Source organism: Cynocephalus volans, chromosome X (assembly GCF_027409185.1).
Source record: "Cynocephalus volans isolate mCynVol1 chromosome X, mCynVol1.pri, whole genome shotgun sequence".
Taxonomy (NCBI): domain Eukaryota; kingdom Metazoa; phylum Chordata; class Mammalia; order Dermoptera; family Cynocephalidae; genus Cynocephalus; species Cynocephalus volans.
This window is the reverse complement of record NC_084478.1, coordinates 146745199-146761233: the sequence shown is the minus strand read 5'-3', so window position 1 is coordinate 146761233 and position 16035 is coordinate 146745199. Positions and strand designations below refer to the sequence as shown.

General features: G+C 40.1%; 1 protein-coding gene across 1 annotated transcript in view; it reads right to left on the bottom strand.

The window, feature by feature from the left end:
• Nucleotides 1-9768: 9768 nt before the first annotated feature.
• HPRT1 (hypoxanthine phosphoribosyltransferase 1) overlaps nt 9769-16035 on the bottom strand; it is a 28516-nt gene continuing 22249 nt past the window's right edge. Inside the window, exons 7-9 of the mRNA XM_063083529.1 lie at nt 11348-11394; nt 11097-11173; nt 9769-10381 (exon numbers count right to left, since the gene is read on the bottom strand). Coding sequence (XP_062939599.1) covers nt 10334-10381; nt 11097-11173; nt 11348-11394 — 172 coding nt within the window. The 3' untranslated portion in view covers nt 9769-10333. The remainder of the gene's footprint in view (nt 10382-11096; nt 11174-11347; nt 11395-16035) is intronic.

The window sequence follows — 16035 nt, the reverse complement described above, 5'->3', positions numbered from 1 at the left end:
TTTTTAGATTTAGGGAGAGGGCGGCTCTCCAGGAGCAGCAGGGGGGAGCAGGGGAGGGAATGAGGTCAGCGAGGAGGCAGAGGAGGCAGCGGTAAGGCGAGGTTTATGCAGCACTTACGCGATTATATGAAAGATGGGAAGAATGGGAGGGAAGGCGTGAGCGTGTTAACACTGGCATCTGGGTAATGGGGTGATGGCTGTGTTTTTATTCTGTATTTTGATCTTGTGTATGTTTTTAAAATTTCTTTTATGTATTCCCTTTCCCTCCACACACATGCATAACTTTTAAAATCAGGGGGGAATGTTATTTATCATGAAAACAAAGGTAGAAAATCTATTTCCCAGGGTGGGATGATCATAAGTTAGAGGTAGCCAGGGGCATGTGACTTTAGCACAGAGGCCACCCTGCAGGAGCATGGGACAGGAGGGACACGCACATCACAAAACTTCCTGGGCTACCCACTGTCCAATGATGGGTCTTTCCAGTGGCCTGTTGCTGCTCCTTTCTCTGTCATGCCCTTGGTCCCTCCCTCCCCCTTCTGAATGACGGTAATTATAGAATCACCCATCGCTTCTACAAGGGCACTGACATTTTAATACCTCAGGTATTGGGCTGCCCCTTATGATCAGTGGCATGTTGTAGTGGACGACGTGCCGGGCCACCCAGATCCCTCCTTCTGGACGTAAGGTCTTATTTCCCCAGTGACCCAGAATGCTGCCAGCAGACATCCCTCAGTGAGTGGCCAACTCTCTTCGGAATTGCTTCTCCTGAAGAAAGCCACGTCAGTTGAAGAGACAGCACTTCATGTGGTAGACCACATCCAATGACCGGTCAACATGGGCATATAAAGACCCAATACACCCCCTGCAGTGCAGGGCTATGCTGGAGGGCCATCCCAGCTTCTAGAGCTCCCTGTGGGGTTGGCTGAGGCCTTTGCTGTGACAGCACCATAGCCCAATTTCTCCCTGTGCCCCACCAACCCTGCTTCCTTCTCTTCCCCCAGAAGCATTGATCCCAGGAATGCTCTCGAACTTCCTGCACACTCACCTCCTTCTCAGAGCCTGCTTCCCAGAGAAGCCAACCTGCAACACGACTTGGCTTAATTGGCAGCATTTTTCTTTTCTTAGTGGTCCATAAAATAATGGTCTATCTTACAATTGATAGCATCTTCAGTTCAATGAAACAAAGGAATATTTTTGGTTTATTAAACCTAAACATTTTTCCATGACCCCGATTTTTATCTTAACAAGCACAAAACTCTCTTGGCCCTTGAGGCTACAGAGGTTATTGCTGGTTGCCTCCCCAACACCAATTGCCCGCTTCTTCCAGCCTCATGGAATCCTGATTTTGCCCAATGTGTCCCAAGCAAAATAGACTTTAATCTTAGCTCCAGAAGTGAGCCTGATTGGGCAAAGGGCAATCCCACCCCTAATTGCCAGTTACTGGTTAAGAAATGGGCATGTAAGCCCACTGTGGCCAGTGAGACTTAAGGAGATTTTTCAGCACTTTTAAGAGACAGTTGACACAGAGAGCCATTCTCAAGGATACCTGCACTCAGATTACTACTGGCAGCCCTTACCTGAGCACAAGGAGGACTGCCTTAGGATAAGGCTGGCATTATGGACAGCACAGTAGTGGAATGGAACCCATGTGGGTCCGTGTCAGAACGGAGCAGATGAAATTGATCAGGCCTGAGCTACCTCTGATCTTCCTAGTTAGGTAGCCAATAAACCCCCTTATTGTTTAAGCCAATTTGAGCTGGGCAATCTGACTGGAAGTCTAGAACATCCTAACTAATACAAAGACCCTTAAAATGACCCCAATCTACCCATCTGGCTTTCTCTCTTATCACTCCCCTCTACATCCTCTCTGCCGCAACCAAATTAGTCTACTCACCATTTTCCCCCCACTGCCCTGAGATTTTTTTAACCCAGGCCTTTGCCTAAGCAGATCTGGCTGAAACCTTGCCCCCAGCCTTCCTCTATCTATCTTTACCTGTCCAAACCTTTCCCAACTTCCAAAGTTTCATTTTAAATGCTGCTTCTCCCAGGATCCCTCCTTTCCCCCCTCCTGTTCTGATAGTTTCCTCTTTGAATTCTTGCAACTTTAGGTGTGTCCTCCTCTTCCAGCACTGAATGCAGCCTTGCCTTGCACTAGTCACTTGTATACCTGACCTTAAGCTCCCTCGAGGGCAGGAGACAGTTTGCATTCGTCTTAAGCCCAGAGACAACTAGCACAGAGCCTGAGACACAGGAAGGCCCCAGAATTATCTACTAGCTTCAACAGCGACAATGCCGAATTTGGTTGCTCCTTTACCCTATGTGACCGCAGACGACCATTTTCTGTGAAGGCTCCGTGACTGTTTAAAGAAACTGTTACGTCTTCTAATTTGCAAGTAACCCGTGTAAACTCACATTTTGAAAATGGAAGGGGGAGGAAATCAAGTGAAGGCAACATCTTCCCCCAAGCTCCAAAGGCCAGGCAGCCCCTTATGAACCTTGTTTAACCACACAAAACACGTGAATAACTAGAACAAAGAATCCAAGTTACCAGAATTTTTTCAGAAAGGTGACTTCAGAAAGACCTGAGCTCCAGAAAGACCCAGAGTGAGAAGGGATCAATTTGAAGAAAGGGGCGGTGAACAGTATGGTGATTTATACACTGACTCTGGAGGCAGAAAGATCACACTGTGAGTACTGGTTATGTGCCAGATATGTCACCTTGTACAAGTTCCTTATGCTTTCTAGGACTCAGCTTTCTCATCTAAAAAATGGGGGTAATAATAGTGTTGAGAAGTTGCTGTGAACCTTGAATGAAGCAACACATGCAAAGTACCTACACATAGTAGGCGCTCAGTGAAAATGGAACTGCCATTAAAAACGAAGATGACACTCACAATGTGGGTGGGAAAAGGAGTGGACAGTAGGGTAGTGGGAACAGGATAGGAGGGATGAGGAGGGAACAAGGCACCTCTGTGTAGACCTTTCCATACAGCTCTGACTCATTATGTTTCACTGTAAGTAATCGAAACTAGGAGACAGGGGCCGAGGGCCTAATTGGAATACAAACACTAACAAACCAAACTGCATTATAAATAACATAGCCACATTGAAAGGGATGAGGAAGAAAATAGCTAAGAAATTTTGGAAAACAGTCTTTTGATTGGATGCTGTAAGGCTTAGGACAAAAAGATCTATACACAAATAATGGACTGTAGTTAGTAAATCTGTTACAGGCATGTGTAACTACTTTATGTTCAACTAGGGTTGAACAAATAAGTGAATAAAATGCATATAACTTGAGCCACGTCACCCACTATTGAAGAAAGAAGTTAAAAACAAGGAAAAGGGAAAAGCTAGAATGAAATCTGTGTGTGGATTAGAGTGGACACATCAATATAAACTCATGTCTATTTTAATATGTATATAGACAGATACAGAACTAGGTTAGATGTGTGAGCACGTGTGGGTTAGTATGCATCCTTTTATTTCCTAGTTCTGTCCACTGGGAGGACCTAGAAGCAATGCCAACCCCACAGTAATGAGCACACCTAATGCCCAGATCCTGGTTTCTAATACCATTCTCCAATAAAGGAACCAGGACTCCTTGGAGTAATGGCTGATTCTAGACCAGGGAAAATACAAGATGAGCCTGTAATGTCTTACAGTGCCAGAGTATAGGAAAGTGCTCAAAAAAGGGCAGGGGCATGACAAGAGGACACAGGAGGCAATGAGAAGACGCGGGCAAGTTCCAGGAAGAGGAAACAACATGCAACTATAATTGAACCTTTGGTTTATGTTCAGAGCTCTCAAATATCATCATAATCAAAGTAAGAGAAAAAAATGTTAGGAAAGGAAGATCTACTGAAAAGCTACCAAGTTTGAAAGTCACTTCAGTCATGAATCATAATGACAAAATCCATTCTGAAGTACACCCATACTGTGTAAAGAGAAAACTAGAGACTTAATTTGATGGTTTATCAGTAATGCTTGAAAGTTACAAATAATGAAAAACCATTAAAAAATCATTACTCTTTCAAGCGGTTTGAAGTGTCTATAAAATCACATTTAAAAATGGGAAAGAGCATACATAACCTTTCATGCCAGAAAGTTACTTCGTCTGAAGCTACCCACAGGATCGTAAAATAAGCCAGCAGAAAAATCCAAAGAGCACATTGGAGAAACTGCAAATCTTTGAAAATGCTTTATAGAGCCAGAGGAAGTCAGTTTACATTCTTAAAAGATCAGCTGTGACCTCAAAAATCTGTGTTTAATGTACAAGTCACCTGGAATTATTACCTTCAATGAGCTTAATGTTTTCCTCTGTGTTATCAGTGTGTTAGTTTCTACACAAAAGCTGAGCACTATAGGTTAAGTAGCAGTGAACTAAGAGGGCAGATTCTGGAGTAAAATTGTCTGGGTTCAAATTCTTCATCTGCCACGTACTTACTAGCTGTGTGATCCTGGGCAAATTATGCAACCTCTCTGGACCTGCATTTCTTCATCTGTAAAGTCTGGACAATTAAAAAAAAACAAAATAAACTACCTTGTAGGGGTTTATCATAAGGATTCAAAAGTGCTTAGCAAAGTTCCATTGCACATAGTAGTAATTCAATAAAAGTTAACTATTCTTAATAACAAATAGTTAATTTGCTCAAGCTGAAAAACGTTTTGCTTTTAATTCTAAGTAGTACAGATATTACAATTTTCAAATATTTTAATTGCTCTTTAACTTCTTGTTTATCCAACAAATATTTATTGAGCACAATTTTCCAGGCACTCTTTCCTGTAGGTGCTGGGGGTGAACAAGACTGGCAAGGTCCTGCCCTCATGCAGCTGACAGCCTACTAGGGGAGCCAGATAGTCAGTCAGTACAGAAATAAAGGAAAAGATCAATTTGGCAGGTGTTTACAAGGGAACAGCTCCACCATGGATGTCTCCACATAGGCCATGTAGATAAGGTCAACTGCAGTCTGATCCGTCTCGGAGGAAGGCCCTGTGATCCTCCCAGAAATACAGTAACAAAAGCAGTCTTGTGAGGAGCTGTCTCAAGGCCTTTTGCCACCCACCTCCCTCCCTATCTTGTGGAGGCTGCCATGAGGGAGTTTCTCATCCGCCTCCCTGGTCCTGGTAAGGCGTGGGATTTCTGACCTTAATGGAGCAACCCACTACTTTGTGTCATCCTGTGAGACGGGGATGCGGGCAGCTGACCCCATGCTTTTCTTGCTTATGCTGTCTGAATAATAAGCTATCTGTATCCACTTGGGCTTGTTTCCTTCCCGCTGAATCTACAGCAGAGTGTCAAGTGCAACCTAGCAGCTGCAGTAGTTGTTGCTACTTACGGTCTGCTTGACTACTTGACAGTGCTCAAGACTATGAAGAAAGTAAGAGGTAAATGTAACGGAGAGTGACTTTGAGGCTGCTGGAGAGGGAAGTCAGGGCAGGGTTCACCAAGGTGATAAGTGAGCTAAGCCATGGTGATCTGGGGGAAGAGAGTGATAAGCAGAAGAAACAGCAATCACAGAGGCACTAAGGCAAGTGGGGGGGACTGGCAGGTTTGAGGAAATGAAAGAATGACGATATGGTTGAAGTGAAGCAAGTGAGGAGGAGAAGGATAAATGAAGTTAAGAGAAGTGGGCAGGAGCTAATTTACACCCGGGCTTGTAGGCCATAGAATAGTTTGCATTTTCTTAGGTTAGTTAAGTGAGCAAATGATCTGATCTGATTTATAGTTTTAAAAGATCCTATGGAAAAAAAAAAGAAAGAAAAAAAGAAAAGAAAAGAGAAAAACCAACAATAGTTTTTAAAAAATCACTCTAACTAAAGTGCAGGGTGGAGACTGAACGGGAAGGGGAGAGTGGAGGAAGATCAGCCAGGCAGCACTTACAGCTGCCCCGGTGCTCTGGCTAAGGTGGTGATGGGAAGGGATGTGGAGTGATTCTGGAGCCTGTTGGGCACACCTGCGGGGCAGTGATGTGGCCAAGATGCTTGCAGCAGTGAGGTGGGGGAAGAGTAGATGCTCTGCCATTGTAAAGACTTTGGCTTTTGCTGCAAAATGGGGGGCCACAGGAGGGATTTGAGCCAAAGGCATTCAATCTGACTGAAGTTCTAACTGGGGTCACTTTGGTTGCTGTGTCGAGAGACTGTGTGTCAGTCAGGGGGAAGGTGGGCAAGGATGGAAGCTGGAGATCGGGTCTGAGGACACTGCAATAATCTGGGAAGGAAATGATGACCAATTTGTCCATGGCAGCCCTGCCGCACTAAATCCTTTCTCTCTACTAATTCAGCAATTGAACATCTGAGATGGTCTCCTCCTCTGCAAAATGTGCTTGCTGTGAATAAATAAAAATAATGCATATAAAGCACTTTGCACAGTACCTGACACATATTAAACATTAAATAGTAGTTACTACAGGCACTGCCAGTATTATTCCTGAAGCTCTGCATCTGCTTTCAGAGGGGCTCTTAGAAGTTCTTGCGCCTTTAAAAATGCAAACGAAATCATATCATTCCCTGCTAAAACCCTCAAATGCCTTCCCATTGCAGAGTTCAGAACATCCAAACTGTTTGCCATAGCCTTCTAGGTTGTCCATGGCCTGGCTCTGGCCTTCCTCTCCAAACTCAGGCCCTACCCACCCCCCCACTCACTCCCAGGCACACTGGCCCTCCTTCTGTCCCTCAAACACCCCAGACAGCTTGTCACCATCTCAGTGCCTTTTGCTTTGCTATTCCTACTGCAAGAACTCTACCTCTAGCTCTTCCCCATGGCTGGTTTCTTCTCCACTCACTCTCAGCTCAACGACCTTCCCTATCCACTTTTTATCTAAGGAATGTCAAGGAATGACACAATTCCAAGCACACTGCTGTTTTAGTTCCTTCACAGCCTGTCACTATTTGAAATGATCTTGTTTACTGTCCCTTTCTCCAACTAGAGTGAAATCTTCATGAAACCAGGAGCCTTGCCTGTGTTCCCCAGTACCTGACACAGAGAGTGCTCAGTGTTTCTAGAAATCTCAAATGCAGGGAAGGACATCAACTGATTAACTTTCTAAGCTAATGGTAGAGCAGTAGTAGGCCAGGTTATCCTGAAATCTTTTTTTACAAGGAATTAAAATGGGAACCCACCAATACTTACGGGTATAATACATGCAATATTCTAAGCATTCACAATACAGGAACATAAAAAGGGACACATATGAATTTCCCAGGTAACTAAACACCAGTACTCCTTTGGATAGTAATATTCCTAAAGCCAACTCTGTTTCCTTGTCTCCTAAAATCAAGTAAATGAAATTTCATCTTCCTTTCTTTATGAACATCGCTTATTATACAGGGCTGTAATGAAAGTGAAACCCTGGGGGAGTATTAAGGTATGAAATTTATGACCATTTGCTCCATAAATGGCCCCAGGAAGATAGAACTTTTTTATTTTTATTTTTTGGCAGCTGGCCGGTACAGGGATTGAACACTGCACCCTGGTGTTATCAGCACCATGTCAATCAAATGAGCTAACTGGCCAGCCCAGAGCTTTTTTCTAGAAAATTTTACTTTCTATCTTGACAGATTATTATCCTGAAAATGACTGCTGCTCCTCTCAGCATCTCCCTTTCCCTATCTTATAAACTATGTCTGCCTGATCTGGTTAAAATTATTAGAATTGTATGCCTATAAATCAAGTTAAGTATGGTTCTGAGATGTACTCTTATGAAAAAAGCGCATGAGCTTCAGTTCATACATGGAATTCATGATATTTTGGCAAAGAGGCCTTTTCTTCCTTGCTCTTAGCTTGGTTTCTGATTGGGTTGGCAACCAGCTAAAGCATTATACTTAACTACAAACTAAAGAGTTCAAGCAAATCAGAAACAATTCAGTTTCTTCATGATATGTAGCAAGAATCAGATCTGGGTCTAAATCTTGGCTCTGCCACTTACTAGCCATGCACCTAACTTCTTGAAACATTCATTTTTTTCCAGCAGCAAGTAACGTTTATGAAGCACCTGGTATGTGCCAAGTCACTGTCCTGTTTAACTTGCACTATTAGATCATTAGTAATTAATCCTTACAATAAACTTGTGAACGTACCAGCCAGCCACAAAATACAATAAGCCTGCGAAGTAGACAGGTTACCCCATTAACCAGTAGAAAAAACAAGTCTCAAAGTTAACTAACTTCATGCCACACAGCTAATAAGCAAGTTAGGACAGTCTAACCCAGAGCTAGGCCAGAGCCGTTAGCATTCAATAACAATCATCTGAGCTACTATTTTCTAGGCATGGATCAAGGCATTTGGTATACACCAGTGAACAGACAGAGAAAAATTTTTGCCATCCTTATGGAGCCTACATTCTAGCAGTGGTGGGAGTGGGGGTGTAGACAAACAGTGAGCAATAAACACAAATGTAAATTATATAGCACATTGTTAGGTTACACCACTCAAAACTGCTAATAGCCAATGCTGTGGTGAATGCGTCCTCCAAAGTTCATGTGTTGGAAACTTAATCCCTAAAGCAACAATGTTGAGAGGTAGGACCTTAAAGAGGTGACTAGGTCACGAGGGCTCTGCCCTCATGAGTGAATGAATGCTGTCACCACAGGAGTGGGTTTCAGATGAAAGGATATTGGCCCCCTTCCTCTCTCTTCTGCACGCTCTCTTACCACATGCCTTCTGCCATGTCGTGATGCAACAAGAAGGGCCTGACCAGATACACCCCTCAATCTTGGACTTCCCAGCCTCTAGAACATTGAGCCAAATAAACTTCTACTGCTTATAAGTTACCCGGTCTGTGGTATTCTGTTATAGCAAAACAAAATGGACTAAGATAGCCAAACTACTTTTTACCTATAAAAATGATAATTTCATATAGTTCAACCTATTAGGAGGTGGTAAGTGGAAATGAAAAAAGAGGAGATTAAGGGGGCTCAGTAGTGGGAGGCAGGATGCAGTATTAAATAGGGTAGCCGGGTAGACCTCTGTAAAGTGACATTTTGAGGGGAGGTGGGGACTCGGGAGTTATTTGGATATTGCACTCAGGTGGTAACACCTTCCTCAACTTTACAGGATTACGAATATCAAATGAGGTAACAAGTGAAAATGTTTTTTAAACTAGAAAGTTCTAGGACTATAGCAAATTATTATTTAGTATTATTTAAAGCTCCCTACTTTGGTGCTGGGAATTAAAGCAAAATTTTAAGGAATAAATATAGCTAGATGACTCACAAGGTTGTTAGTTCATACCTCACCTGGAGCAGAGAAACAACTAAGAATTCTGATTTAAACCTGTTCTCCTGCTCCCAGAAAACAAAAGGTTTTGTTGTTGTTCTTTGGTATAAAGCATTATCGACACAAAGAATGTAAAAGGACATGTCTGAAAATAATCTGTCAAGATGTAGCTGAGGTTGCAACTGAACAATTTAACAGAATTCTGACAGAAAGCCATGTTATTCTAGCATAGTAAAATGTAATAAAGTGCACCATGTGTCTGAAATTTAATGTCTCTGAAGTAGGTAGGAATGCTGCTAGCTCCACCAAACCATTCTACCAGATAATCATTATTTGCTGTGTTTGGTAAAGATTACAATTAAACTAGCTACTAAAACTTAAACAAGGAAAAAGTAACCAAAAGAAAACTATACTAAGTTAATTTGTGCAGAAATGATAGATACGCATATTTTCTTTTAAAGAGACACCCTTATTTTAGGGATTTTTACATTGAAGAATTCAAAAAAGTATTAAATTTTTTTTTTTGGAATTTATTGATTTGCATTTAAAAGGAACCTTGACAAAGTTTCACCAGAAATAATCTGAACAAATGGGAAAACACAGTCAACACTACTGAAACACTACTAAAATAACTCCAGGACATAGGTTTGTTCAATAGAACAAAACCTCTTAGATGCTGTCACTTACGTGAAAACTCACTGCTTCTTACTTTTCTAAACACACGATGGTATAATTAACAATATTCAATCACTTCCGTTCTTTCCTGAATATATAAAAATTAAAATACCGATTAAAAAACTAATATATCTTCTCTTTAAATGTTTCTTTCAGATACAATTTCAATATTTTCCATTCAATAGTGGTGTGGATTAAGAGATTATTTAATTGACAAGTTAAACAACAATCCATTCAAAGGGAACTGATAGTCTACAGGCTCATAGTGCAAATAAAGAGCTCAGGAATGCAGCAACTGACATTTCTAAAAAGCAAAGCAGATAAATTCTTAGAATGTACATGCAAAAAGCTTTGGCCACAGAACTAGAACATTTGATAATTTTACTGGCGATGTCAATGGTATTCCAGATGTTTCCAAACTCAGCTTGAACTCTCATCTTAGGCTTTGTATTTTGCTTTTCCGGTTTCACTAATGACACAAACATGCTATAAAATAAAAATCCAGAAATTCACATTAGAAAAGTGTATTCTGAAATGAAAGGCAAGAAGAGCATTTTGCAAATCTTATAAGAAAAGTTCTATGCTGCCAGGGTTCTTAATAAACAAACAGAAGTAGTACTATTATGTTTTGGGGAGCATGTCTTTTGAAAACAAAGGAGTAGTCTTGTCCCATTAGTTTGATTTGTTTTTTGTCTCAATATATAATTTTGAAAAACAAATAAAGTAGGGAATTTTAAGAATATCAAAGTGCTGGCCAACGTAAGTGGTGGAAAAAGATGAAATAAAAAACCTGCTTTAGATAGTGCTGTTGGTGCAGTCTTCCTAAATCTTCCCCAACCATGCTCATTAACACATCCATGGACGACTCCTCCAGAGTAGGAGGTAGGTATTCGAAGGAGAGTGAATTAAAAGACTTAAACTCAATCATTTATTTCTTACTTATGACCACATTTATCATCTGAAATAATAATGGGATAATTATTGTACATTAAAGCTGTTCAACTATTTCAGCCAGCAAGAAGTGTTGCCCTAGCCTGGCCAAGTTCTAGTTAGGATGTCTGTACTTGACTACAGCTTTATGTGACTAATGGAAACCATCAGTCTGTTCAAATTATGAGGTGCTAGAAGGAGAAAACAATTCTTTCCTAAATTTTTATGTGGGTTCTGAAAAATGAGAGTGAGAAAAAGAAGCATTACTTACATTCAAATCCCTGAAGTATTCATTATAGTCAAGGGCATATCCTACAACAAACTTGTCTGGAATTTCAAATCCAACAACTAAAAAGAATCATAATTCGTCATTTAGGTACATAAAAAAACATCATTTTCAAATCTAATGCTTGCAAATGTACCTTTTCTACAAGTATTCTCTAAAATAACTCTAAGCCATTTCACACAAAACTTTTTTAGGTTAAAGATAGTTAAATGATTGGCAAAAAGTGATTTACTTACAGTCTGGCCTATATCCAACACTTCGAGGGGTCCTTTTCACCAGCAAGCTGTTAATTACAAAATGTGACATGTGATGTATGGAGAGACTACAGGGCATTACAAAAATGAATATTAATGTTTCCAAACACTGTTTCATCTGCATTTAGCCTCTCATGGTCAGCTTTAACATACCCAAAGAAAGACTATGAAAGGGACAGCTAAACCATGGGGATTACTGTGAAGGGGTAGCAATGAGTTCATATGACAGAGAAGGCCCTTAATTGATTACCCTCTGGAACCTGATGGATGGTTCTGAGAGCTGCGCCCTGACTACCCAAGAGTCCATCAAAGGGCAGCTAATCAGGAGGATGAATGAATGCGTAGGGAGTGGCAATAAGCAAAGATGAAAAGATGAGCGCTCTCGGTCCAGAATCGCTGGAAATACAATCCCGATGCTGTAAAGGGCGTGGGAGAGGTGAGCATCACCTTTCATCAGGACTTTTAATACCTGGCTTACAAAGAAGAACTTAAGGCTAAAAAATAACTAGTGTGCTGAAGCAATCGTTATTTATTTTTGAGAGCAAACGTTGCAGGTATGGTAGGTCAACTCTATCAAAAGCTAATTTTGTAACTCAAATGCTGCCTGTTGAAAATTTTCAGCCATTAAAAAAAGCCGTAAGAGTGGGGCTTTGCAAGACTTTACATATGTTAAGGGAAGTCCCAATAAAACTTAAGATTTCACACTTTACTAGATAAATATATTTAAAGAACTGGAAAGGGCCTAAAGTGATTCTCAACCTTGGCTGCACATCAGAATCATCTGGGAGCTTTAACAACAAACAAACAAACAGAGATACCCAGGCCATACTCCTGACCAATTACATCAGAATCCCTGGGGATGAGAAACAGGCATAGTTTTTTTTTAAAAACAACTCTCAGGTGATTCCAATGTGTAGCCAAAGCTGAGAACCACTGGCCTATGCCTTAGGCTCCAAGGGACCGTCTGATCAAGTCTCTCACAATTCTCTTCCAGTAATTAGATAGATGTATTTGATTTCAATTTCCATTTAGAAAGGAAATAACCAATTAGAGCAAAAATCCTTCCCTCTACCTAAACTCAGGAACACTCTAGAAAAGGTATCACTAAACACAGTGCAAGCCGTACTAGGAGTTCAGAGGAACTCAGCACCTCATATGCCTAGAGATCTGAATGTTTAATAAAGCTCCATCTATAAGGAATGATTACAGTTGATCTCTGAAGCATCTTCCACAACATTAAATGCGTAACTACTCCAAAGAAGATATATGCAAATAGCCAATAAGCAGATGAAAAGATGCTCAACATCATTAGTTGTCAGAGAAATAAAATCAAAACCACAATGAGATATCACATCTACTAGGATGCTATAATAAAAAAAAGACAATTGTCAAGGATATGGAGATATCGGAACCCTTGTACATTGCTGGTGGAAATGTAAAGTGGCACAATAACAGTCAACAGTTCCTCAAAATGTTAAACATAGTTACCATACGCCCTAGCAACTACAGACCAAAGAGAACCAAAAACAGGTACTTGAACTAAAATTTGTACGTAAATGTTCATATCAACATTCTTCATAAGACCGAAGAAGTAAAAACCCAAACGTCCATCAACAGATGAATGAACAAACCAAACGTGGTATACTCGTACAACAGAATATCGTTCAGCCATAACAAGGAATTAAGCACCGATACACACAACAACATGGATGATCCTTGAAAACATTATGGTAAGTAAAAGAAGTTACATACACAGGACCACATATTGCTTGAATCCATTTATATGAAATGTCTAGAATAAGCAAATCCATACAGACTTTCCGTAGAAAGTAGATTAGTGGCTGCCAGGGGCTGGAAGAAGGGGGAATGACTGATAATGGGTGCAAGGTTTCTTTTGGGGTGATGAAAAAGTTCTACAATTAGACAGTGGTGATGGATGCACAACTCTGAATATAGTACCACTGACTGTACAACTTTAAAATTCTATGGTATATAACTCATATCTCCATAAAAAGGATAATCATTTCCAGAACCAGGTACATATAACATGCTGAAAATCTTACTATGCTTCCTACATTCTTAAAGGCACAATTAAGCAGCTGCTCACAATGAAATCCATCACAGTATTACAACCAACGCTGAAACAGTGCTTTCAGTTTACAAGGTTTTTCAAATCCATTACATCCTTGAATCTTATAGTTTTCCATGAGAACAAGATATAACAATCACCCCCATTTAGAGATGAGTAAACATGTTCTGAGAGATTAAGTATGGGACAGTTTCTCAAGTAAGTGGGAGAGAAATGCCAGACTGAAATCCCAACCCCATGCCTTTCTCGCTCTGCCTAGAACCTGAAAACGAAATGGGTGGGAGAAGCCTTAGAAGTCACTTAGGTCGTGCATTCTCAACAGAGGTGACATCACCTCCAAGGAAGAACAAACTAATTCTTGGCAGGGAGGGCAGAGATCTTAGACATTACAATAATTTGTGACCCTCCAAAACTCTTCCTGACAAAATTTTATTCCTTAGTATTTAATTTCTTTCCTCAGGCTCTCTTGGGTATCATAAGAGCAGCACTGACATTGAGTTCATGGAAGATATGTGAAATATATGCCAGATCAGTGCCACAAAACTATGGCAAATGGATGGCTGTGACTGGAGGACTTTCTCTCACAGACTGCTCCATCGTGAAGTTGTTGTGAGAGGTAGACTGTGGACACTTGTTGACTGCCTTGTGGATGTTGTTTGTTTTTTGATCCTCGGTCTGAATTTTATTATTTAATTCCACAAACGTTATCTGCCCCATCATTAATTATGTCAAGTATTGGAAAGAAAAAATGTCAACCAAATCTCAATGAATATCTAGAAGTTAACTTTTTTTTTTTTTTTTTTGTGACCGGCCGCACCGAGCGCACAGGCCATCCCTATCTAGGATCCGAACCCGCGGCGGGAGCGCTGCAGCGCTCTCAGCGCCGAACTCTCCCGAGTGCGCCACGGGGTCAGCCCTAGAAGTTAACTTTTAAGAAATCAAATTTTCAATTTTTGTCTCTTGCTGGAAACATAACAGTTATAAATGGCTTTAAGAAAAAATTGCTTAAGATAGTAAATGGTTACTTAAAAAAAAAAAAAAAAACTTTCAGTTTAGCTTACTTAGAGCATGGTGCTGGTAACACCTAGATCACGAGTTTGGATCCCCATACCAGCCAGCCACCAGAAAAAGAGAATAATGATAATGATGATAATGATAATGATAATAATAATAATAATAAAGTAAATAATGAATGAAAAGACAACCAACAGAGTGGGAGAAAATAATTGCAAAATATACATCTGACAAAGGATTAATATCCAGAATATACAAGAAACTCAAACAACTTCACAGCAAAAAAACAAGTAACCCAATTAAAAAATGGGTAAAGGAGCTGAATAGGCATTTCTCAAAGGAAGATATACAAATGGCCAACAGACACGTGAAAAAATGCTCAACATCACTCAGCACTCAGGAAACGCAAATCTAAACCACTCTGAGATACCATCTCACTCCAGTCAGGATGGCTAATATCCAAAAGACTGAGAATGATAAATGCTGGTGAGGATGCGGAGAAAAAGAAACTCTCATACACTGTTGGTGGGATTGCAAAATGGTGCAGCCTTTATGGAAAATGGTGTAGAGGATCCTCAATTACAGACAGACCTACCATATGACCCCGCTATTCCACTGCTGAGTATATACCCAGAGGAATGGAAATCATCATGTCAAAGGGATACCTGTACTCCCATGTTTATTGCAGCGCTATTTACAATAGCCAAGAGTTGGAACCAGCTAAATGCCTGTCATCGGATGAGTGGATAAAGAAACTGGTATATCTACACAAAGGTATACTATTCTGCTATAAAAAAAAAATGAAATACTAGCATTTGCAGCAACATGGACGGACTTAGAGAAAAATATTAAGTGAAATAAGCCAGGCATAGAAAGAGAAATACCACTTGTTCTCACTTATTTGTGGGAGCTAATAAAAATAAATAAATATACAAACAGACAAACGGGAGGGAGACACAACAATCACAATAATTCCTTGAACTTGTTAAGACAAGTGAACAGGTATGATGTTGATGGGGGGAGGGGGGAGAGGGTGGGGGTAAAGAGACATGAAAATCAACTACATTATAGATTGATAAATTTTTAAAAAGAAATAAATAATAAAGAAAATAATTAAAAAATTGATTATTACATTGCTATTATTAGATATTTATATAAATTGCTAATTTACATGTTATTTAATACATTACAATTTACCTAAGTAAGCAAGTTTATTAAAAGTGACTCAGCAAATACAATTATAAAGTTAAGTTAAATGTTAATAGCTTTTTCAAATTTTTTTTTATTTTAAAATACAGATTCATAGGGAGTTGCTAAAAAAAAAAGAAAGAAAGAAAAAAAGCACAAGGGAGGTCACATGTGCCCTTTATCTAGTTTCCTCCTACGGTAACATCTTGCGTAACCATAGTAGATTATCACAGCCAAGACACTGACATTGGTGAACTGGCCTTATCCAGATTTCACCAGTTTTCCATGCACTCATCGATATGTGTACAGTTGTGTGCAATTTTATCACATGTGAATTCATGTAATCCCCATCACAAGCAAAATATTTTGCTTCAGCAAG